Raw genomic sequence first — 25,656 nt, 5'->3', positions numbered from 1 at the left:
TTAAAATGCATGCATTTTGTTTGAATGTCTCACTGGTGAATAGCAGGTGTTGACCTTTGCGGTTGTGAGAAAGAAGTTTTAATTTGAAAAAGAAGGGTAGTTCTTTATATCAATAGTGTCCATGGCATACTAAGACACAAGAGAACTACATATGAAAGCCTCTACGGAGTGTAGAACATTCTGATAATATACAACAACTATAACAATGATTCTGATACACAATGCTCTTTTTTGTTTTAAACACAATGGTATGAGAAAGAGAAAAATATTGATTCCAATTCATTAACTAATATCTTGAGAGCCAGTGTATGCCAGATAAGTACAGGTAGAAAAATACATACTCAAAAACAGTTTATTATTCACTACATGGTTAGTAGCTAAGTAGCCCTTTCACATGTGTGACACCTTGTGCCAGTCCTTGTCTTCACTATGTATACTGGGACTTTTCCCTTTGTTTTTTTACATTGTATTAGCATACAAATCCCAGAATTCAATCGGAAAACCAGGACTGTGTCAAGGTTGACTCAGGACCACTTATGCAGCTAGTACATAGGGACATGTCCGATTTGTTAAGAGGTGTGAGGGGCAAGGAGAAGTTATTTGAGTAATGGTGTTATTGCCTTTGACAGGTACTGCCTGCAGCCTTGCATATGCCATGGTCTTACTCTACTGGCCAACGGGTTGTTCATGAACTATTGAGCGACACTCCTGCCTTATGGATAAATGCGGTTTGTGATGAAGATGGACCAGCAAAGGGCTGTTTGCCCCCACTCAGTTACTATTATTTATAGCAGCACAATACTAAATCAACTGTGAAACACAGATGGAAAATTTGCCATTGTAATAAGAATATTATACATATATAATCACACTCTGCCTTCAGATTTACCGTTCCAAAGGATGAAAATTAGTTCTTATACCTAGGGGTTAGGAATAACTGCATTTTTATCTTGTTTCAAAATGCCACAAAGCATGCCAGCATGACAAATAGATTACAGTATTTTACCAGATTCCGAGACATTCTCAGAAACACACCAATTACTTTTTTTCACGTAGACTTTGCTTTTCCGCATCAACGTGGTTGCAGAATAGAAAGGATGACATAAAAATAAGGATTTTGTCTTTATTGTGTATAATTATCACTGTCTGGACAGCTTTTTATTAACAGTGGTGTAGCTCTACAATCACATGTCCATATACATCCTTAAATTACACAACTTTGTCGACTGCGTCAGTCATTTTAAAAATCATAATATTGAAAGAAAAGATTTGGAGATGAACATCCCATGTCCATACTTTAATTGCACACTGGTCCAACTGGCGTTAACTAAGCCGATCCCTAACCCACCAATACTCTTACCACTACGTAGAATGTGTCCATCCACTACTAGATTGTTTGCCTGCGTCCTCATCGTCCTAAACATAGCAATTCAGCCTAAGATGGCTCCACATTCACCCAGCTTGCCTTCACCAACTATGCTCATCGACCAGGCACCCAATTTAGACATAATCAACCCTCAGCCACTACCCACTACTCTCCCTTGTACTACCACAGATAGGAACCTAGGACTTAGAGCCAGACTAGCCAAAATGTATGAGCCCCTCGCCCGCTCGCTGCCCATCTCACAGAAGTCCATAGAGCAGCCGCCTCGATCTAGTCCTTACACTAAAACCTCTAATCCACCACAAAACTTCATCCCCAGATCCCTGGACAACCTCCCCAGTCCGGGCACTCTCGAATTAACACAGGACGAACATCATATAACTACTACCAAAAACACAGCCAGCCCTAAAATCAAGGGAGCCCTGATCAATGCCAGATCTTTAGTAGCTCACGCTACAGAAATCGCAGACTTGATCCTTAAAGACGATCTTGACTTCCTCGCTATTACCGAGACTTGGCTACACCCTGCAGCAGGCCCCAAGCTCATGCTAGCAGTCCCAGATAACGATTCCATCCTGAGGCAAGATCGCCCCAACTACAGAGGAGGGGGTGTCGCCATTATACACATATGTAGCCTATCTATGAGACTAGCAACTCCCACCAATGTCCTTTCTTGCGAAACTCCATCAGTCAAAGTCCCACTTACTAATACACAAACCCTCAATATCCATTTGATCTACTGCCCGCCAGGCCCCATCTGCACCTTTGATGAAGACCTCAACACCATTCTATCCAGCAATCTCAAAAGCTCTTCTCAAGTCCTCACCCTGGGGGACTTTAACATGGGCTACAATGACCGGGCACACCAATCAGCCAGCACTATAGTCCCCACTCTTGCCGAACTAGGCTTTGCGCAAAGAAGTATGGCACCCACTCATTCGAAAGGTAGAATACTTGATTGGGTGGCCGACCACAACTGCCTAGCGAACATCACAAATATCTCACCACTAGTCTGGACCGACCACCACCTGGTGTCGTTTTTGTTATCTACTGACAGACCCCCCCACCTCCGCCCATCACCACGGCCCCCCCTACCCTCACCAGAAACAAGAAGAACATTACACCAGAAAGACTCATCCTGAATTTACTCCCCACACTTAACACACTTCCTGACATCTTGGATCCAGAGATCCTGGTTGAAGAATACAACAAGGTCATGGCTACCTCGCTGGACCTCATCGCCCCACTTAAACTCAGACCCAGTAAACCGAAAATGCACCTTGACAAATGGTGCACACCATTCCTCAAAAACCTAACGCAGCAAAAAAGAAACTGCAAAGCTACATGGACAAAATCCCCCTCAGCCGCAAATAAACTCAAACTTTCCAAACTAGCCGTACTATATAAAAAAGAAATCTACCTGGCTAAACGAACCTCCTTTGACTCTTGCATATCCCAAGCGAAATCTAATATGAAAGAACTCTTCTCTATACTCAAAGAAGTAGAAACCCCTATATTACCCCCCGATACCTGCACCAAAGATAAAAATTGGTGCTCAGAAATTCAAAATGCCTTAGCAAATAAGAACGTGACCCTGCAAAGCAAAATTTCTAGCAAAAAAGCTGCCCTAAAAGACACGCTCCCATCCAATAGTCCGGATAAGTGCACAGATCCTACCCGCTTCAAGTTCTCTAAAGTCAATATTCTCGACGGAGAAAAAATCATCCTGTCTTTGAAACTTTCTAATTGCCAGGGATGCTTGTGCCCAGCACAGCTCATCAAAGATGCCGCCCGTGGCCTTTCACCCTTCATCACTAAACTGATTAACGCCTCCTTTACCACTGGCTCCATCCCCACCAACCTAAAACAACCCTGGGTACTTCCATTACTAAAGAAAAACCACTCTTGACCCAGCCATACCTACAAACTACCGGCCCATAACGACTGTTCCCTTCCTACTAAAAATCCTAGATAAGGTCGCCTATGTACAAATACAGAAGCACCTGGAAGAACACCACCTCTTAGGATCCAGACAATCAGGGCTCTGCCCTCAACATGGGACCGAAACTGCACTTATCGACCTAAAAGCTCAGATCGACACACTCAGGGAGAAAGGGCAAGTTGCCTTGCTCCTCCTCCTTGATTTATCTGCAGCTTTCAACTTGGTCGACCATTCTGTCCTATGCTCACACCTCCACACAGCAGCACACTTCTCTCCTGAGGCCATTACATGGATCACCTCATTCCTTAACGGACCTATGAGGGTCTTCTCTCCCACTGCTGCAGCAGACCCTATACCCATCACCTGTGGTGTCCCATAGGGCTCTTGCGTCTCCCCCACAATGTACAACATATTTACCAAGCCCCATTTTGATGATCTGTATCATCTCGGTATCACCTATACTACTTATGCAGATGATACCCAGATCCTCCTTCCGCTTTCTGGAGATTATAGAAAGGATTTGGCCTTGCTAAATAAGGTGTACATCATCATCCAGGCATGGATGGCCACTCATGGACTATGCCTGAATGATGAGAAAACGGGGCTTATCATCCTGGGTACTATGTCCAGCTTAAAGAAACTCAGCCCGGCCTACAATTCCTTCATGATAGATGGGAACAATATGAAAGTTGGACAGGAGGTCAAAACACTAGGATTCTACTTGGAGTCTAACCTTTCCTTCAAAAGACAACTGAGTTCCCTGCATAAACGTGCAAATTAATCCGTTCAGCCAAACCATTTCTGTCAGACACTAGCTGCTCACACTCGCTAGAGCCCTTATACTATCACGCCTTGCCTACTGCAACACCCTTTATCTGGGAACCTCCAAGGCTACCACCAGCAAGCTACAAACCCTCCAGAACAATGCCCTGACAGCAGCCCTAGGCATCCCCAGAAGAGAGCACATCTCAGGACTTAGCCAACAGAACAACTGGCTCTCCACTAGAGACAAAATTCTCTTAAAAATAGCATCCCTTACCTACAAATCTCTTAACAATGCTGCTCCGATCTACCCGATTAAGAGATTCCATAGACAAGCCTCCTCGAGACCCCTCAGAACTGCATACAAAGACCGCCTCTCTGTCCCAAACTTCAAACTTGCCACTATAGGAGGTAACAGCTTCCCGGTAAAAGCAGCCAAACTATGGAACTCCTTGCCTCCCAACCTTAGAGTAGACATGCCTTACCTTAATTTCCGTTCCAAGATAGTGTCTTGGCTGAAATTAAAGGACCACCAAGATAGCTAAGTGCCAAGGCTATCCCTTCATGCTATCCGCATACTGTGTAACCACGTGTGCCCACTTTGTATTCCTGCATATACTGTATATATTGCCTGTTCACCTTATTATGCCTTGTATATACTCCCTTTGCCAATATGTACATTTTATACATTTTATACTTTGTAACTAAGCTTCGCATATTCTTGTAAATGTTGCGCCCTGATACCCTGGGTATATCTGTGCATTATAAATAATAAAATAAACAAACAAACAGAGAAAGGCAGCGTTCATGTGCTTTGCTAGGCAGAGCGCCTTATGCATTTGTGTGGTGACAAGTTATTGCATAAATGCTTACAGGATGTTTTTCTCCTGTGTCCGCAGATGTCACAAACAGGTGTATTTGGCTCCAGTTTGTGCCACCATAGTAGACAATGTTGCACCCATGTGCGACTGTCTGTAAACCTAAGATGGGCGAGGCAAAAATGTAAGTGATGCTCAACAGAAAACACTTTTTTGAATGGATCGCTAGGAGGTGCAGAGCGGGTGTACTGATGACCATGGAGAAAAAGTATGGGGTGACCTTTAAGTTTATACGTTTAAGGCAAGCCAGGTATCCGATCCAGGAAGAAATGGGGATCATATACTCGCGGTGATGAAACTTAGCCTGCAATAGCATGCAAGCGCAAATAGTCCTGGCTGCAGAATCTAACCCAGCTTTCTTGACTTTAGGTCTAAGCTTCAGAATGATCTCTGAATTTTCTGTGCCAGCAATGTTCTCTTCCAAAGAAAATGTTGTTTAATCCAGAAGGGCAGTGCCAGTGTGCAGCCTGATGTGACTTAGCCACCAGGTTTATACACCTCCATGTCAGGCAACCCTAAACCCACGCCACTCCAACGACAATGAGTATATCCCAGCTAAAACAGGGATGTTCTCTAGAACAATCGTATCCAATAGGAGCAGAGGGTTGTAAAGAGTGAACATGTGTGCTTCAAGAGTATATTTGTGAAATTATACAAGTATTGCGATAGAATAACCATTTTTGGTTTCAGTGTTTCTTTGTGGTGCTTGCGCCACAGAATTGCCGAAACCATTGTTACAGAAGCAAGAGGGAGGGAATGGGAGGTCTGAGCTGACAATGTATGGTTGACATAGCAAAGGACAATGCCGTGGCATGAAACTTCCAAATCCCATAAATCTCTTTTTCAAAACTGCTCTGCCATTGGGCTATTTTTGTGTGGTCATGTGGGCTTTTTTAGGCTATTTTGACAGCAGGTCTTTTTTTCTGTCCCACTGAGGCTGCCTTTTTACATACACCCACTGACCCCCAAGCCTACTCTTCTACACCCCACCCAGCCCACTTTTTTGACCCCCAGACATTAAGTGTGCCGGTTGGGTTTTATTTGGGCTAATTTTGACAAGTTCCTCTGAAGCCGTTATGTTCTTTATGTTTGTTGCCCCCAACCAACTACCATCAACCACCCACCCTCCCAACCAATTGCCACCCTCCCCCCACTATCTCTCTCTACCCCACCCATCCTACCACAACTCGTTCTAGACCAACCCACCCACTCTCTATGCCAGCTCACCCTGCCCGTCCCTACTCGCTCTAACCCCGTCCCCCACCCTTCCTCCACTGTCTATACCCCCACCCACCTTCCCATCACACTCTCTACCCCCTCCCACCCTCCTGTCACTCTCTATCCCGCCACCCACCCTCCCTACCTCCACTCTCTACCCCACCCACCCTACCCCACTTGCTTGACCCCACCACCATATCCGCACACTCTAACCCCACCCACCTTTCCCCCACCCTCTCTACCCCCACAGACCCACCCTACCCCCACTCTCTACCCCATCCCCACACCCTACCCCCACTCTCTTTAACCCCTCACCCAATCTTCACTCTCTCTATCCCCACTCACCAACCCTACCCCCACCCGCCCTACCCCCACTCTCTAGCCCCACCTACCCACCCCTACACACTACTGCACCCACCCTATTCCCACTCCTTCTACCACCTCCCAACTGCCCCCACTCCCTCTACATCCACACCACCCACCCTACTCCCATACTCTAGCCCCCACCGTACCCCACTTGTTCTACCCCCACCACTCACCCCACCCCTACTCTCTACCCCAACCACTCACCGACCCCCCCTAAAACTACCCCCCTCCAACCTCACCCACCCTATGACTCTCTATATCCCCACCCACCATACCCCTACTCACTCTATCCCAACACACCCAACTCTCTCTACAACCCAGCCCTCCCGCCCCCACTCTCTACCCCCTCTCATACCATCACTTTATTTCTTACCCTCGTGCTCAACCTTTCTCGTTCACATTTTCTTTTGTTCATCATCGATGGCACCCCTCTCAATGATATCCTCTCTTGCTCTATTCTCCTTCCTTCTCATGCTGCTGCACACCTGCACCCCCTATGGCATCCTCCTTCGAAATGTTGCACTCTCCACCTTGCGCCCTGGTTCCTATTAATGCAACATGCAAAGAACAGCAGTAAATGCCAAGAATATTGACTCTGCCAATGCTTGTTATTAAAGGAATATTGCCAATAAGAGATAAACGTATTCTAGTCCATTACTCTATTTTGTGAACATTACCTAGTATTAAGGGGGCATGGTGTGTCCTGTGTGCTCATCCTGCTGGCCCTTGTGACTGAAGGTAAAATGCTGATGAATGCAATGTATAGCTAAGAGAATGTTGGGAGTGTGCGTGAACAAGTGTCCTATGTGAGAGTCGACTGGCGCTGAGCTGTGACTTAATAAGGTGCATGAGTGTATCTACTCTCTTATGTGTAACCTTAAGGCGTACAGATTAACTCAAACTTGCCCTAGTAATAAAAGCCTCAATTCAACTACACACGGGGCCTCCTGAGTCATCTTTGAAGCCCTCTCAATTAACTTAAATGCCAAGGACGAGGCATCTCGTCCCTGGCACTTAAGGGGTTAATGAAGGATAAAATATTAGAAGGCATTGAATGGAAAAATACCGAAATCACCAAAAAAGGCCTTGGCACTGGGGGGGTGCGGGGGTACCCATGGCAGTTAAAAGACAGAATACATAGTTCGCCTGATAAGAGTGGTGCCATCATTGGGTATGTGAATACCTAAAAAGCCCTCTAATTCTTTGCACCATCAAAAGTACAGTTCTCCAAGGTGGATGCTATAAGAGGGTATGATTCAGACTTACTCCAGTTAAAGAGCAAACCAGGTAAAGGTACCAAAATCATAAATTATCCACTTCCCACACTATGGAAACAAGATTATATTTATGGAAGCTCCAGGAGGATAGAGGAGGCGGCCATCCATTTATATGGATGTCAATACAGCCAGGCTGTCGAAGTGGAGTCACTGCTAGGCATGCACCTCACCAGGAACGCAAGCAAACATTCCAATGATAAAAAAATTTGCTGGCACGAAGATCTGAATATCTCATTTATCTTCCTATCAACACTTCATACAGATACTTCAAGGTCATCAATGTCCAGTATTTTCCTGCCTTTTGCCGGTCTGATAATCCAGAATAAGAGGTGAAACTGCCTTTCACCCCAACTCCCCCAGTATTTATATGCCTTAACCTTGTGGATCATGAGTTGATTGGAGAACACCAGTCTCTTTAGCTGCACATACTCCACAAATAATATACTTTGAAAGTCTCCCACACTAAAGCAGAGCTGAAAACTGACTCTTTGTTCGCAGTACAAAAAAGCGAGCCATCTCCTCAGAATGCTGTGCATGAATTATCAGGTCTGTTAGGTCAACAGGTTTAAAATGCAATGGAGTTAAATTGTGGTGCATTAAACCAAGTGGGAGATAGTAGTACTATGGGATGGTTCAGAGGAAGAATTATGTAATCTGAAAGAGCTCTACCTATATCGGCCGATGCCAGCCAGAGAATCATACCCGAAAACGAGCCATACACCCATAAAATGAATAGTCCCTAGAGCAACCATGCACTTTCTGCCAAGATTCCACAAATTCAAAGGTTTTTATGTATTTTCTGATGGTTTTTGCAGGCTGAGAGAATCCACAAGGACCTTTGTAGAGTTGGATCAAGTACCATACTAAAATCTCCCTAATCAGGAATTCAAAATTCAAAAAGTCATAGCATTGGAAGAATACAGAAGACTATCTACTAAAACAATTCAGGGAAACCATGATTTGCGGCATAAACATTCAGTATGGCCAATACTGTACAAAGTGCCAACTACTATGACATATCCATCAGGGTCTGTTTTCACTTTTGCGAAATGGAAGCACAAGTCACAACACAGTAGGATCAATACCGCTCTCAAATGAAATGTGAAGCTTGAGTACCACCTAGAGTCACCACATCCTCTAGCAAAGGTAGAGTGACCACCATCCAATAAATGTGTCTCCTGCAATAAAATCGAACTGAAGAGACTGATAAGCTAAGATCTTACTGGATTTTTACACTTCAAGGGGACTGCGTAAATGTTTGCAAGACCACTAGCCATAGGTCAGATATAACAAATTATTATAACTTTTTTTTGTTATTGAGCTTTGGTTATGAATATCCAAGCCTTTAGTACATATAGAAAAAACATGTTACATATGTAAAATATAATATTAGTTAAAATGTGATATAATAAAAACATTTTCTATGCATGATACATTGATAAAATTACAAAATTTTAATTAATAACAGATTTATGACGGATTAGAATTGATGTTAATAGCAAATTAAGACTGGTATCAAGTTTAACATTTTGTTATAATGGAGCAGTGCAAGAAAGAGAAATTGTGGTTAAGCTAAACATGAAATGCATACAGTATCTTCTTGAGAACCAATGGGGTTTCAGGGGGAGGCAATTGAATGAAGGGCCAATTTCGAGACGTGATAGGCTGCCGCAGATATGACAATTGATTCTACCCCAAAGAATCTACTCCAGTACTGCTCTGTTTCAATAAAAATTAATATTGGTTACGTGACTGGAGTAGCTCTTCAAATAGTGCGTCATCATTGTAGGACATTTCGTAAGCAGGTGTTGAGCAGTTTCAATATTCGAGTTACAAAGGCAGCAGGCCCTCTAATCTCGAGGTAATTTTGACCATCTACCTGTGTGCTCACGTGCAGGTAATATATTAAAACGTAAAATATGTGATAAAATGACGCATTTGAGAGTAGCAGTATTTTGTTAGGTAAGATCTAGGAGAGTGACGCTTAAAATCCTGTTTACTGCATGTAGCGTATATTTTCTTTTTCGGTAAGTAGTTGATATTTGACATAATGTCGAAATATCTAATTTTGTTCTTTAAAATCACTGGGAAGTTGGGAGACGTGTCTCAAATCCTCAAGCTCAAAATCCATCTTCCAAAAGTGGCTGTAGAGCGTAATGGAAACAGAAAATAATTTAGAGGGTCCTGAAAGTGTTGGTTGCCAGAAGGCCCATTATTGTGTCGGTTGCAGGGGGAGATGTTATGGTGTTAAGAAAAAGACTGCAACGTTGAAAGAGCCAAAAGGGAATATATAGAGGGGACTCCTAATTCACACCTAAGGGCATCAACTTGTACAGAGGAGGGCACTCCCAAAATCGAGGGCAGGAGCTTGCCTTCAAGCTTACTCACCCAAGTCAATTTGGCTTCCGGAAGTACTGCAAGGCCAAAATGTTTCCCATGGAGAAGGCTCTGCCTTTAAATGAGAGTCAAACCCATGACATTGCGGCCCTCTTTTTTTGCAAATAAATTTATTTAGATAAAACCATTTCTTTAGAATTTTTGGTCATATAAAATCACCATAAAAATCACCAATCGGAAACTAACAAATGGGGGTATCTATCCACCTTTTCTAGTGGAGCGCTATTGAGTCGCCAACAAAACTTAACACGATTTCGGTTTACCACCAATAGTCAAAACCTTTTTTTGCAACATTGACTTTAAGATGGTTTTTGGTGCCATAGAATGACAAGGCATCGATCGGATGCTGCAAACCGATTGGGGGTTTGGTCCAGCAGAATGGTGTTATCGGCGTAGCAAAGCTATGAGATTGGGGTGTTGCCGATATGAGGGGGAAAGTAACGCACTATCAATCGCACAACCCATATCAGCCATGTATATGTTGTAAAGTAATGGGGCTAACACATAGCCCTGTTTCAGGCTAATGTTGATAGGAATTTCGTGCTAAATTATTCCCATACGATTTGTGCGCACCACCACCGTGTCAGAATACAGTGCAGATATAAAGTATAGGAAAGAAAGATCTGTTCCTCAGTTCATTAATTTTGTCCAAAGGTGTGAGCGGGAAACCAAATCAAACGGTTTGTTGAAATCTATGAAACAGAGATGAGGTTGATATTTACTTTGCTCTTGCTAGCAGCCATGCAGAGGTGAAAGGCACATACATTGTATATGGTACTGTGCCCTTTGCAGAAAACCGTTTGGAAGGGTGAAAGCAGCCCTTTATCTAAGACCCATCTGGACAATTTTTTCAAAAGGACACCTGCAAAGATTTTCTGCCTTATGTCTAACATTGCCAAGAGTCTGTAGTCGTATGGATTAGCGCGGTTACCATTCTTAAAAGCGGGCACCAGAATTGACCTCCGTCAGCTAATAGGTAAGGATTCGCTGAGAAGGAGGTTATGAAAAAGGTGTCCCAACACATGAGCCCAAAACTGGAAATTTTCCTTCAGCACAACGCTGGCCAAGGAATCAGGACCAGGAGCTTGTGAACTTTTCAGAGCCTTAATTATGAGAAGAATATCATCACTATCCAAGCCTAATAAAAAAAGGAGGTGAAAGGAGCATAAAAGGCGGTCTTGCTAGGGGGGATTGCGGAATCATAATAAAGCTCCAGAATAGCCCGCGTCCATACTGATTCAGAAATAGGATTTGTTTCTAACACAGACTGCCCATTAATGAAATATCTGGCCATAGACCACAATTTCTTGATATCGTTACTTCTGAGCAGCCCGAAAAGAAATTTCCAATCAGCGTTCGTGATAGAAATGTATGGTTTCCAAGCCAGTTCTTGTATTTTGTGTGAGCATTACTAGTGAGTTTCTTTTTCTCGTTCATTGCGAGTCGTGGATTGAAACTAATAAGAGAACATTTCTTACTGTGGGTCTTCTAAGCCTGCTGTATTTCTATGTCATAAATATTGAAATATTGGGTTTATGGACAGTAACTGCTGTTGTCCTGGCGCCTAAGGGCAAGAGTTTACTCAGCAATTGCATTAGGGAAGAAAGTTTCCAATTGCTCTTTCCTAGCCACTGTAAAAGAAACATTTCATTAGTGTGCCCAAATTTGTTCATATTCGAGACATTCTTGCTCAACCAAATGATGCAATTCCCCGAGTGTTCAAGGTGATGTGGGAGTTAATATGGGGAATATTTTGGCTGGGGAGTTTATAAATGCAGGATAGATGGGCATGATCACTAAGAGAAGTAAACGTGGTAGACAATGTGCTACAACGTTTCCGGAAGTTCCTGTCCACAAAGATCTAATCTAGGCAGGAGGAAGGAACTTTTGCTGTTCGTCCACATACAAAGTGGCTTTCTTGTATTACTAGATTTGCCATTCAGACATAGCAAATCAAATATGCTAAGAAGATTAACCCATCCTGTAACCCCACCAGCTAGTGAGGAATGTATTGCCCAACATTTGTCCAGATAAGAATAATTCACTGAAGATGGAATAGCTGATAATAATGTAGAGGCGTCCAGGTCACCTGTAACGGCGATATTACCACTTGTGCAAACATGGGACCACTTAAGAAGTATGGTATCAATGGTATCCTGGATTTTGTTTGTGGCAAGGCCCCCTTAAAACGTTGTAAACATTAATGATCAGGGTCGGCGGCAAAGAAGAATGGGGGATCAGAAAAGATGGCAGACAGAACATATGGGGAGGAGAATTAATTAATTGCCAAAGCGTTTTAAAATTAAACCTGGTTTGAGCTCCGATTGCAAGATCTCCAGCGGGGCAGCCCCTTGTTCCTCGTAGAGCCAGAGAGTGAAGAATATTTTAACCAACAAAAATGAAGGCATTCATGGTCCAGGTTTCTTGTAAAATGAAAACTCCACTGAATGCAATGAGGGCCATGCCCTGGGGGCGAGTACAAAATGAATGGTAACTACGCGTGTTCCAACAAATCCATTTAATAGAGTCCAGTTGAGTATATTGTGAATAATTACCTCGATCTAGATAGTCAAGAACCCAGTGAATAATTTCTCTGCCGGGCTTACAATTATCAGTGGGAGAGTCAAGTTCAGCGCACAGGCTGGATCTTTCAGTGTCATGCACCGGTATAGGGGCATGAATGTGGTGTATTAGGCTGGATGAGGGAGGGCCAAAGTGATCAGCTACTCTATTTGCTTACGACCCACCGTCAGCTTGAAACCCAGTTTTTGAAAGATTCTTGCACTTTTGCATAAGAACAATACTATTCCCATGGAGACATTCAATTAGGGCCCAATTGGTGGGGCTGTCAGCTCTAGGGATCTCAATGTAAGATAGATCTTAGCTGGCGATGGATGAAAGCCGAGGGATATTACTCCACATAGCCAACAGTAATGAGCAATTAAGAAAAGTGCTGTCTACTTTCGGTGAGAGCTCTTCCAGCTTCACCCACTTACCAAGTGGGAGAGAAGCCTCAGGCTCTCAAAAAGGGCCAAAGTTAGTGACAGTATGGGCTGTAGGCACTATGGAAGTTGAAGGCGGAGAAACAATGATTGAAGGAGCTGCTCCAAAGGAAGCCGCTGAGGAGTGCTGGCATGGGTAAGGCCGTAGGCCGAGATGCCTCGCCAGAAGGAGCGAAAGAAACAAGCTGTGCGGGGGGTGGGAGGGCTGGTTTGCATTGACAAGATTACATTCTCGATCTTAGATTTTAAAACCAGCTGAGATGGCATCAAGTCCTGCTTTGTGGAGAGTGTACTGCTACGGCCTACCCATTTGTCCAGAGGACCCTGCAGTGACACTTGTCTGGTAGTGCCGTCTCCTTGGCCTTTAGTGAAAATGGTTGGACGAGAGGTCAATGAAGACGATTTCAAAGATGAATGGCTAGCAATGGGCTGCGTTGAAGCGATATTAGAGAAAATCACACGCTTGTCTTGTTGGCGAGTTCGACGTGATTGATGAGGCTTCCTACGGTGTCTTTTACATACAGGGACTGGACTTTTGATCATCGAAATCTCATTGCATACAGCTTCAAGGGCATCTTCCTCTGTCTCAGCAATGATGTTAACCAGGGATAAGTCAATTGGTAGTACCTCAATAGGTCGAGAGGCAGACTGCGGATTACAAGAGGCTGTGTGGGCCTGGTTAGATCGACCCTGTCGACCACTATTAACCCACCCGATGGTATAAGGCTGCAGGAGCATGCCATAAGGAACGAGAGTCTTACTGATAGAGCATAAAGGGGTTGGCAATGTTTGCAAGACCACTAGCTATAGCTTAGTTTGTACAAATGTATAATTTGTTCTATCTAACTCCAATACCCCATCAATGTATGAATCTAGATCCCAACCTGCTCCCCCGACCCATGCCCACCCACACTCGAAAGACTCCAATATCCTGCGAAATTTAGCTAACGTCATAAATACCAGTTAAAGTTAACAAAACATAAAAAGATGAGAGAACACTTAAGGGGAATAACTATTGTTTCAAGACTGTACTCAAAAAGGCAGTGCCAGCATTACGAGTATGCTAACTGGACCCAACTAGCATAGCAACTCACTGCTCTATATTAGCAAATAACTGAGTGGCTAAGTAAAGTAGTGACATTGAAGAGGAGTTGAAGAACAATCCTAGCCTAGCAAATTAACCAGTAATCAACGGTGAGTCCCCCAAATTCAGTGTGCAGGGTACTTTTCCTAATATAACTGTTCATAAAAGAGCAGGTCTCATCAGGGGAAGTGAACGTGTCTTTTCCTGTTGTAGATTACCTTTATTGTAGCAGGGAACATCATAGTGTATTGAACGTTAATTGATTTCCTTGGAAGCCTGTATAGGGGGGGCTACCATCTGCCAAGATCATAATCTCAGGTGAGTGGTTTGGAAAGTCGCATTTTCACCTCGCTGTCTGAAACATCTATCATGGTATTTAAAAACTCGAGCAATACCAAGCCCATGTGAAAGGCCCAAAGCCGGTCTGGCTCTGAGTGAGCAATGTGCTCTTTCGATCTGGACATCGGTGTAAAACATTGGGTTGCCAACTATATCTAGGTGTTTCTCAATGCTCCATGGCCAAGTATGTGTAGACTCTGGCACACTCCGAACTTGACTTATTTCTTTGTGAACGATTTTCAAGGGCATTGTTATTTGTTTTTTATTAAATCTAGTGTTAATGTTGTCAATGTGGTTGTCAGAGCTCGAACCAAGTCTTTTGTGATGTTCAGGTGAACTTGGTTTGATAGTAAAGCCACAAAGCTGCTCTAGTTAGTGGTGCAAGGCTGCCACTTTAGAGGTCACGGTATATAGCGTTTGGTTCGTAGTAGCCAAAGATTGCTGTAATTTGTCGATTACTGCAGTGATACAGAAATACTGCCTTTCTTCACAGGTAGTGTCATCACTGGGCAGGGGTTGATGTGGCCTGATCCTGAGGTCTGACTGAATCAGTTTTGGCAAAGCCATAGTTTTGATTGTAGTTTACAGCCTCCTGTCATTGTGTCTGCACTATGTGGTAATATTGCAATTTGAGATCTATGGAGGCTCATTGGGAAAGTGATGTGCTATGCAGTAATCTTCAATGTGACAGATGTGCAAGCCATTAAATCTCACATAGAAAGCCCACTGCACAGTTCTCATTGGGGGAACCATGCAACCCAAAGAAATCACTGGAAATCTGACCCAGGATTAGAATGCTGACCACTTAGGTATATGGAGGTTGCCTGTAGATTGTTGTGTGAAGAAGTGGAAAGGAGCATGCATGATCTGCACTTCTATTTACACTGAATTGCATAGAATCAGAGCCAACAACCAATGTATATCAGTAAGTCAAGATTCTCAAACTGACTGGGGCATCGAGTGGTTCAGGAGGTATCCAGTCATTTATTGCAAACATTCCAGAGTGGTACATAACAGAGCAGACAATAACACTGAAAAGATTAAATAAATATATACAGGGAAGTGGGGTAAGAGGTTAAAATTGGCTGGGATGGGGCTTGGGTGGTGTTATATGGGTAGAACATTGGGAGGGGGCCTTAGGGGGGATAGGGGTGGTGGCGGGCTGGGGGAGGACCCCTCCCAAATTAAAAAAAACAAAAAAAAGTTTGTATTTTCCGGCGTTTTGCCTGCGATTAAATGTACCACTCTAATTGTGGTCAGTAAAGCATTCGCAGCCATTGTCCATGCATACATTTTCAGTGAAGTGATGTCTTCACTCGGGCTACAGTAGCCAGCACCAAGCATTAGGACTAGGTCAGTTTCTGTGCCCAAAGAATGACCTGCACACTTGGCAGCAATTCTCTACTCCCTGCTAGGAACGTGGCATCAGAGTGTAATTGCAGCACCAAAGGGAATCCTGTTTTGGACTCAGACCGCAAAAGGAAAAATGCCAGGAAGCCTCCGGAGTCCACACTGTGCTCTTGCTGATCATTCACAGGTTTGTGATCAGTGGGCTACTTCTAACATGTAACCCAATGTCTTAGTTATGGTAACCACTGGATTACCTGGTCACAGGCAGTGAGGAGATAGAATCGCTGTAGGTCTCTATCTCTTCAATCGACCCTTACTAATCGTTAGGCTTTTCCTGCAGCAACGGGGTGAAAGAGCAAGCTTCTGACGCAAGGAGGTCCAGCCCTGTCTCAGCCAAGAAGTGGGAAAGCATAAAGGAGAATTGCAGATTGTGAGATCGACCAATAGCATGCCGGGTGGCTCCCTGCCTTTATGATCCGCTGCAACGCTCTAACAGAAATCCCTCCGAGAAGGGACCAAGCGCCAATGCAACAATGACAGCCGTTACACACCCGCTTCATAAATTCTGCAGGAAGCGGTCTGCACAGCCTGCCTGCAGGCTGTGTACATCTCCGGAAGGGTGCTGCAGGTTTGTGGCCGCAAAGGAGCTCTCTGCAGCACAGAGCATGGTCGTAGCTAAGAGACAAGGTTTTCATCTTTCCAGCTCCTTTTGTTTGTTTCTAGTATGGCGCTTTAAAGAGGATAAAAGGAGGATTACAGGCTGGATGAAACTGGAGCCTCTCTCTTAGGTGGCCATCTATTCTGTCGCCCTCTGGCACCACCAGCGCAGTTAACTGCTGCTACCTTTTGGTCCCATGTCTGATGCTAGTACTGTCCCCCAGATGCCTGACACACTATAAGCCAAAAGCAATGTCACTGTCATCCTTTCCCTGCAATCCTGCTAACTACTGGCCTCTTGTCCCTTACCCCTCACTATTCTAAAATCTAAGAGTGTGTTCAATCATCTACATGGAAACGCATGACTCAGTGAGACCCTCCAGTCAGGGTTCTGCTGCCATTACTCAACGGAAACCACGATCACCCAGATCTGTAAGTTCCTCACCTGTGCCCATCTCTCCCACCTATCCTTTACCCTCATGCTCCTTGATTGTTCTGCTGTCTTTGAAAATGGAGACCACTCATCTCTCCTCTGGGCTCTCGTACCTTAGCATTCACGGCACTGTCCTTGCCTGCATTGCCTCTCAACTAGCTGGTCGTTCTTTTATATCTCGTTCAAAAGTGGAACAGTATCTGCTACCGCTCTACTAGTCAGTGTCACTCAACCGTCCGGCCTTGGTCCTATCCTATACACGCTCTACACTGCAAGCTCATCTACTCATTTGGGTTTCCTTGTCTCTTTGCTGATGAACCACAAATCTTTTTCTCCGAAACCCCTTAAATAGCTTTCCAAACCTCAGACTGCCTGGCTGTCATGCCGTTGCTTAACCCCTCCAAAACTAAGATGAGCTACTTCCGAGTTTCTAAAGCCTCTGCTCGACTTTATATTTCCCCCCCGATACTCTGAACCCATCCAAATGGCCGGCAACTTCAGGATGCTCTTAGATCACCATCTAAAACTACAACAGTCGTTTACCTTGATCTCACTTTTCACTCAGTTAAAATAGCCATTTTCACCCTATTCCTCAATAGACTGGCCTACTGTTCAAGCCTCCTCAAGGGAATCGATCCCTACTCTTTTTCCCCCATTGACAAGATACTTAACTCTGCCACCCAGACCATCTTCAACTTTTCTCCGTCACCTACTGCTGTGCACCGCTTTCATGAGGGGTGGCTGTCCATGTGCAATTGCTCCCTCTTTACATTTCTTCTTCTGGTCTACAACTCCATCAATGGAGTATCTCCCGGCTACTTGGTCAACTTCATTGCTCGCTATTTATCTCCTTTCACTCTATAACCTTCCCCAACCTCCTTTCTCCCTGTCCTCTCTTTGTTACCTCTCGCTTTCACTCTTTCACAATACTCGCATTCCAACACTAAAACCCCCCTACCCACTGCCATTAGGACAATCTCCACTGTATTAGACTTCGAGATTGCCCCGAAACCCCCCCATGCTGCTCTTTCACCTGTACCATTGGATGCAAATGAAGCAAACTGACAATGTTGTAGCATATGTAAATAGGCCAAATGTTTATTGGTAATATATTCGCCTGCAATCATTGCTCGTCAGGGCTGCCAGCTCATCATGTCTCAATGACCCCTACTACACCTGCTCAATGTATCTGTCCTTGCCTCTGATATACTGTTATAAAGCAGCGCTGTGAAACATTGGGGTCCTGGGCGCTATCAACAAAATAAATGGTGGGATTGCCCGGTAAGCCATGCATGCTTCCTGTCAAAGCTACTCTCCATATCCAGATGAATTTGATACCCCTCAGCTCACCTTCATTTTGAGGGTGTCACTCTTAGAAATATTCACACCCTACAAACAAGCCAAAGCAGCCCACAGAATTCCAATGTATACTTTAACCAGCAAATCGGGCACCCTTCAAACATGTTTTCAGCCAGCTGACATTATTAGGATAATTCTCCCAAAACACTTCACACAGTCTTTGGATAACCAACAGATTGAGAAGCATGCCTTAGTATTGCTCCTCAGTGTTGTGCCTAGAAGGATTGAGGTTACTAGCACATGGAGGTAACCTGCTTCTAAGTGCTCCCAGCTATTGCTGATAGAGAAACTGAAGCAGGGACTTCACCAGCGAGAGAAAATTACTGCACCATCGGTCATGGACCTGGCCCCACCAACCAGAGACACTGTTGATCACTCCCATTGCTGGAGATAAAGGTCCATGTAGCAAACAATCATTCTAAAATGTCTCTGAGGTCATATTCTACAGTTAGCAAAATACATAAATAAACTGCAGATAGCCATTACATTACAATAAATGGCGGACCTGTAAAGGCATACCCTTGGCATTAGCACTTTGCCACAGCCCCTTAACCAGTCAGTATAGTATACACAAACAATTGCAACCAATCATAGTCCCAAAGCCTTACAACAGAACACAAAAGAAAATTAAAAAACGTATTTACTTCCTGCACCCTATGCACCTACTCTGGTCCGTTTTAGTTTTGGCTCACCAAGGTGGCATTAGCTACCTCAATCAAAGAATTGCTATGTAATATAAAGTAAATGTGGGATTGACAATTTTTCTTAGCATTTGTGAAAGGATATATAGGTACCAGAATCATGACCAGTGGAAAATTATCTGTTTCATAAAACATTAACACATTAAGTTGATTAAGAATCGCCCCCTTTCTACAATACCTAAAAAAAAACAATGGTCTGACAGGAAATAGGCTAACCGCAGCTATCAAGTAGCTAATGGTGAAATAAAAACTTCTTACCGAAGAGTGCCTTGATTTCATTTGAAAAGGAAGTGCAAAGACTAGTGGTCATAAGTTAATCATTTAATGGAACAATATCTAATAAATGCTGACATATGATAGTTGTAATGTTACTGTTAGGACAGAGTTTCCTTTCACTAATTTATGTTTCTATTATTTATTAGTGCATATAAGTAATACAGCTTTTTGCACAGGAACAGATCACAGTTACACCAGAAAAATACAATGAAATTGCAATGATGAGTCATTAAAAATCACAAAAGAAGTTTAAATTGATTGCAATAAAACCTTATTTAAAAAATGTCAATATCACAACATCTAAAATTGATTCCTGACTATTTAAAATTCTAGACCAAAAAAACTTGGAATTAAAAAAAAAGCATAAGAAACAAATCTGCCAAACATGCCAATTTGAAGTTCTTTAAGCACCTTACAATGAATTACTAAATGATAGAGTGTTTCTACAGTTTGAGCACAATACCTAGACACTCTATTTTTCTCAATAATTTAGCTTGTGAGCCTGTGATTTAAACATATCACTTCTATACGATCTGGAAGGATGATTTTGAAAATACATGGTAAAACATTGAAAGCTTTGATTTCGTAACTAAAATGATAAAACAGATGACAGTTCATAGCAATGGCACGATTTTCAATCCAATCCAACTCAAATATTTTTAACTCATCCTTAAGGGATTAACTATGAACTCATGTACAGAGATATCATGAGAACGCAAGTTGAAAACAGACTGCCGTTTCCAACAAGTTAATACTTTACAATATCATTAATCATTTCCACATTCAAGTAGACAGACTGTTTTCTGGAGGAACAAAAAGCTACCTGAATAATTTCCAATTGCCGCGAACCTGCAAAGAGGGTAGACCCAGCTCATGTCTCATAATCAGAACTGCTGTTCTATAGGGTAAAATAGAGTTTTCCTCCACAATAAACCCTCAACCATATCCCAATTGGAGGGAAACATGCCCATTTCCTCATCATAAATCAAAGAGGAATAACTTTCTGGTGATAATAACTTAGAATTAGAATGGCTGAAAAGTGGCCACATTTCCCATCAATTAGCCGCAATTCATTAGCACTCAAAGAAACCGGATTTCTTAAATTAATCCTGTCCAACAATTTTGTCCTCTTGAAGTAAATAAAAACATTTGCTAACTTTTGGAATCTCTAACATTTTGCTCGTTTTTTGGCTTTCTACACTTTCTTTTTGCTGTCTCAGAGACCTTGACTGAAGTCTTCTGGCAGCTGTTACTCACTTATGATGTGCTCCCCTTAGTAGCCCACGTGTCTATTTGGGCATGAGTGCTTCTTGAGCCTCACATGTTGTCCCAGGCCTGGGTTTTCTTATGCACAGTGTGTAGCAGAGTAGGTTAGTGGCAGCTGCATGTTTTATTTTTGCCTATACTGGATTGATTGCTATTGGGCTACCGAGGAGTTTTTAAAATCCTAAACTTTGTTCTGTAATCTTTCTTTGCTTTTTGGCCCATGAAGAATGGCCAAATTGGTCTTGATGCCTACACTTGCTCATTGCAGAGCATACCTTAGACCACCTTTGTGTAACTGTCCTTAGATGGATGACAATTTTCCAGACACCATAACAAACATCTGTGTGGGTTTGCCTGAAAACATGGAATATGGCTGGTCAGTCCTGATGAGACAGCCACTAAATCTTTGAAAGGATGTGGATTGATGAGAAATTAGACAACTGAGGATACTGCTGATGATTTACTGGCTGTACTCCTGCGAGCCTCTTTGCACTGGGGCAACCTTGTTTCAAGGGTTACATGTCATTTCATTGAATTAAAAAACCAACAAAGTGTTAACAAATAAAAAACTAAAACCAAAATAACACATTTCTTTTTTGTTGTTTGGGGGGTTTGGGGGTGGGAAGAGATCCCCCCCAAAGCCCTCCCTTTTTTTAGTAGCACTTTTCCCCTACCCCCAAAACCACTATTCCCACTCCTGACCACATTTTTTGTTTTTTTTACAAAATTCGTTATTTTCGTTTGTTGTTTTTTCATTCGTTAAAATTCCATTAGTTGTTTTCTATTCGATATAATAACTTCATACCATTTCAAGCCCTTTGTTACCTTCCTGACCGCCTCCTTTGATGGGCGCTCTGGAGCCCACTTTTTACTGTGGGGAACGTGGATAAAAGGCATAAAAGCCTTGAGTAAGAATGTACTGTCTTACATTCTCATCACGCCACATTTTCAATCATTTGTATAGCAGAGAGGCAAGTTGGAACGCAACTTGCTTTTACGCAGCTTTCATTCTTCTCTGCCATAGAAATGCTCCAGCATTTGCGCTGGCATGGATTTTCATGCCGGCACAAATGTTGGAGATCCCTAGGAGGTCCACCTCCTTTATGTACCACCATAACGCAGGCAGGCCCCATAGAGATTCCTTGTGCATGCTACTTGTCATGTGAACATGGCTTGCTGCATTTACTCACTTTGCATGGCAGAGTGCAAAAGTGAAGGGTAAAAGACGGCGTGCACATGTGTCTGCCGCCTTTTACCCTGCACATTTGCACTCCGCTGCGCAAATGGTGGAAATATGACGCAGCACAGCCGTTTACTTTGCAGTGCTAACGTAATGGCTCCCGCCATCAAATTACGATGAGGAGCCAATTACCTCCTCTGTGTACACAGCCTCTGATACCCTCCTGAAGTCCCCAAGTTACCCGCACTCCCTTCGCCTTCAGAGCAGCATGCTTCATTCTGGGCAGCCTTCCCCAAGTCCAATTAGCTCCATCCTGTTGCTTGTCCCATTCGGTTGGGTCTATGGGTTGTGTGCAGTCTATCTTTGAGGGCCCCATAACAACAAGGGAATCCTTCAATGAGCTGATTTCGGCTCCAGATCTCTTCTGGTGAGGTCACCTTGATTCGCCAGCTAGATGGTTGCTGTCTCTTTCGCTTCTGGGACAGGTAAGTCAAACATACTTATATTTTCACTATAACGGAGTGTGAGATTTTGGCTTTTTCCCACTGAATCCATTCAGTTATATTCAGGTGTAAACTTAGAATGTTCCTCTGTTACCCTTTGGTTACTGGCATTTCTAAACAGTTTAAGTATTTGCTGTATTTCCATTACTTATCTTTGATCAGTGCTGCAGATAAGATTTGAAGTGGGAGTATGTTACTCCCTATTTTTGAAAGTTGGGAGTAAAATGTTTCTTAGGGAGTAAACAAGTCAAATTCCCAATAGGAGTAGTTTTCAAGCAAGTACAATTGTTTTAAGTGATAAACAAATGTTTTTGGAATAATTTTTTCATGCTCATTAAAAAGATACACGTTTACCTGTATGGATCAGGCAGTAATACTAATATGTTCTTCCTGTGGCACTATGTATACTACTAGTCCAAACATATACATGGAGCTGTGTGGGGGTAAAGCAGGGGCACAAGGTCCTACTTGTCGCTTTCCCATAGTTTTGTTGGGAGTATGTGTACTCTATTTTCTTTTTTGGGAGTATTTGCCTATTTTTAGAGAGTAAAAGTGGCCAATATACCCCTTATCTGTAGGGCTGCCTGGGATTTTATAGGAATTTTAATGTGATACATCCATGCAGTTCATTCCTCTAAAAGCCTTACAAGTAGTCAAAATTATACTGGGAAGCATCATCCTTGATTTTATGAATCCTATACTGTTTTATAATATGTCTGTTATATTTAAATTGCTTACTTCTGTAGACAATGCTCAACACTGGACTTTATACCAAAGAGTATATTTTCCAGTAAGTACACTGTGTCAACTTTCCTTCATTGAATGTACCTTTTCTAACAGTCCTCTACTCTCCTGCCACATTACTGTTGTCAGAGTAACTTGGTGGAAACCCTGTCCACTCACAAATGTTGATCTTCTTGAACTCCCCCACTGAAGGACTTCAGAAAACCTTACTATAGCTATCACTCCTGCATTGGGGGGCATCCATGACTGGTAACAGCCCACAGCCCAAGCCTAGGCAGGCCCAATCAAAGCGAGGGCCTCAGCGAAGGCTTCAGTGAAGTCTTAGGGTCGCTACAAGCTATGCATGGACATCGACAAGAGGATGATTGATATTTGCACCCCAGGGCTCCGTCTGGGCGGGATGCAGGGGGGACGAGGAATAGTTTCATTTGTTTTCCCTAGAAGACAGGCTCTGTGTGTATTAGCAAGCCCAATCTCCCATGAATTGTTTTAAAAACACAAGATGGCCCGTCATAGCTAATAGAAAAGGACTTGATGCTTTTTCTTTTTCCATGGCGGTGCCGAGTACGGGAGAGAGCACAGGATCCGGGCTGGTAAGTAGGTAGAGAGGGGGGGGGGGGACAGAAGGGTCCGAGATTTCTTTGAGGGGTTGGGTCATGGTGAGGGCATGGGGGAGGCAACAGGGAGAGGCTCTCTGTTGCCTTCCCAAAATCAAAATGCCGGTACCCAGGGAAGGGCCTTGGGAGGTTGTCGCGGGTGGTACACAGTATGTTCTCACCTGCATTTTCAGCCACCTGATTGGCTGAGAGCCCTTTTCGGGTATGACTAATATTTATACAAATACATGAATGGGGAATCATGTCTGCATATACAAAACCCAATCTGTTGGTTTTGCCAATAGCGGTTTGCAGTTTTTTAGGTGCTTGGGAGAATCCAGTAACATGAGTGCATGATGGGAAATCAACATTTGGCATAGTGGCCATTTAGGTGTCCCTCATGTATAATCAGTGATGCAGAAGCAGCAGAGGTGAGTCTGCAAATGGCCTCAGCGTTGTAAATGATAATCCATTAAGGGCCTAGAAGAGAGTAGCCGGGGGTCATTTTGACCTAGAGAAAACAACAAATATAAAGCCATTAAATGTAGATGGTCATCAAATTGCCATGATGTGATGCACATCACAGCACTCAACTACAGGACACATAGCTTGCAGTAGAAAACCACTGCAGACCATACATGTATGAAGGCCCAAATCCCATTGAAGCAGCAACCGCTACAGCCATTGCTTTCAATAGATCAGCACTGCAATCCCTTTCTGTAGGAGACCACTACAACATTTATTATTAGTAACAGAGTACAACAGCTCTCTCCTAAAAATAAGCCAAATCAGTTGCTGTACATGAGCAACACAGCCCTTACCTGTAAGAGGGCATCACTAAATGCAGAGTAGGCAGGCAAGGACAGGAGGTCAAAAATAGAAAAGTTCCAAAAAAGAAAGAGACATTAAAGAAACACATTAAAAGGAATTTGAACTTCTAGGGCCCACCACCAAAGCACCAACTTTATTAAGGAATGGGCCCACCTCGATTACCTCCATACGGTCTAGAGTAGTGCGGCTGCTGCGGATGCTGTTACTGTAGGCCCTGAAGCTGCTTTGCTCAGACAGGGGGCCGTAACGCTGTGCCAAGAGCTGGGCCCGCAGCTTTAGGTACTGCCTACGCACCAGAGGATCATAGCCTGCTTTGGCATTCTCCCTCAAGAGCTGGCTGCGCCGCCGGATGTACTGTGTGCGAAACTGCGGGTAATTCGGTGTGCGATAGGCGTTGTACCTGTAAAAAGGTGGCATGGAAACAGATGGGGGAGAAAGATTAAACCCCAAGAGTGCATCAGGCATAGGAAATTGGAATACGGCATGAGTAGCAGCATGCAATGCATTGTAAATTCAACAATTCTTTTGCATCTGTTTTTGGTCAACTACCTAGTGTTTTTCTCAACTTAGTACATGGTAAAAGGAGCCTAACAGAGCATTACAAACTACAGCCCTCAATGTAGCCTCAGTTTGAGCAGCAGCAGCACAAGCTTCTCACACATACAATAGGTAAATCACAGACATCAGTAGGCATTTTTTCCTGACATAGTAAACAGGTCCACCTCAGACTCGGACCAGGATCCTGAAAGCCCATAGACTTTGAACTGATTCGGAATACTTGGCTCCTTGTATTCCCTCATTGGTTGGCTCAACACTGAGCTGCTTTAGTCCTCACGAGCCAAGTGCAGCCCAATAATTACGGGTATGTATGGTTATTTATATTGCTCCAGGTGCAGGTAATTACGGTTACACATTCCCCCCGCCTCGTTATTTCAGTCTGAGCAATTACAGGTGACAATATTTCCCAAAGGGGTACAATGCTGCTCATGCCATTTTATCCTTTAGATGCAGGATTGGTACATCAGGGAATAGGCTGAGTGAGCGCATAAACTATTAGACAGTCTGCATGGGACTGTCCCAGCACACTTGTGATGGCACTCTATATCTGTTT

At 43.5% G+C, this 25,656-nt stretch overlaps 1 protein-coding gene across 8 annotated transcripts in view; it reads right to left on the bottom strand.

The window, feature by feature from the left end:
* WDR13 (WD repeat domain 13) overlaps positions 1 to 25,656 on the bottom strand; it is a 258,747-nt gene that overhangs the window by 166,862 nt on the left and 66,229 nt on the right. For 2 of the 8 annotated variants that reach the window (XM_069647513.1, XM_069647515.1), the window contains exon 2: positions 24,699 to 24,945. The exons of 2 other annotated variants lie outside the window; for them this stretch is intronic. In XM_069647513.1, coding sequence (XP_069503614.1) covers positions 24,699 to 24,945 — 247 coding nt within the window. Of the gene's footprint in view, positions 1 to 6,923; positions 6,981 to 24,698; positions 24,946 to 25,656 lie in introns of those variants that run through there. 4 more of the 8 variants (XM_069647514.1, XM_069647516.1, XM_069647518.1 and 1 more) reach the window with 2 other exon arrangements.

The sequence above is a fragment of the Ambystoma mexicanum genome, chromosome 2q (genome assembly GCF_040938575.1).
Source record: "Ambystoma mexicanum isolate Mex_15411 chromosome 2q, UKY_AmexF1_1, whole genome shotgun sequence".
Classification (NCBI taxonomy): Eukaryota; Metazoa; Chordata; class Amphibia; order Caudata; family Ambystomatidae; genus Ambystoma; species Ambystoma mexicanum.
This window is presented reverse-complemented; position numbering and strand designations above follow the sequence as displayed.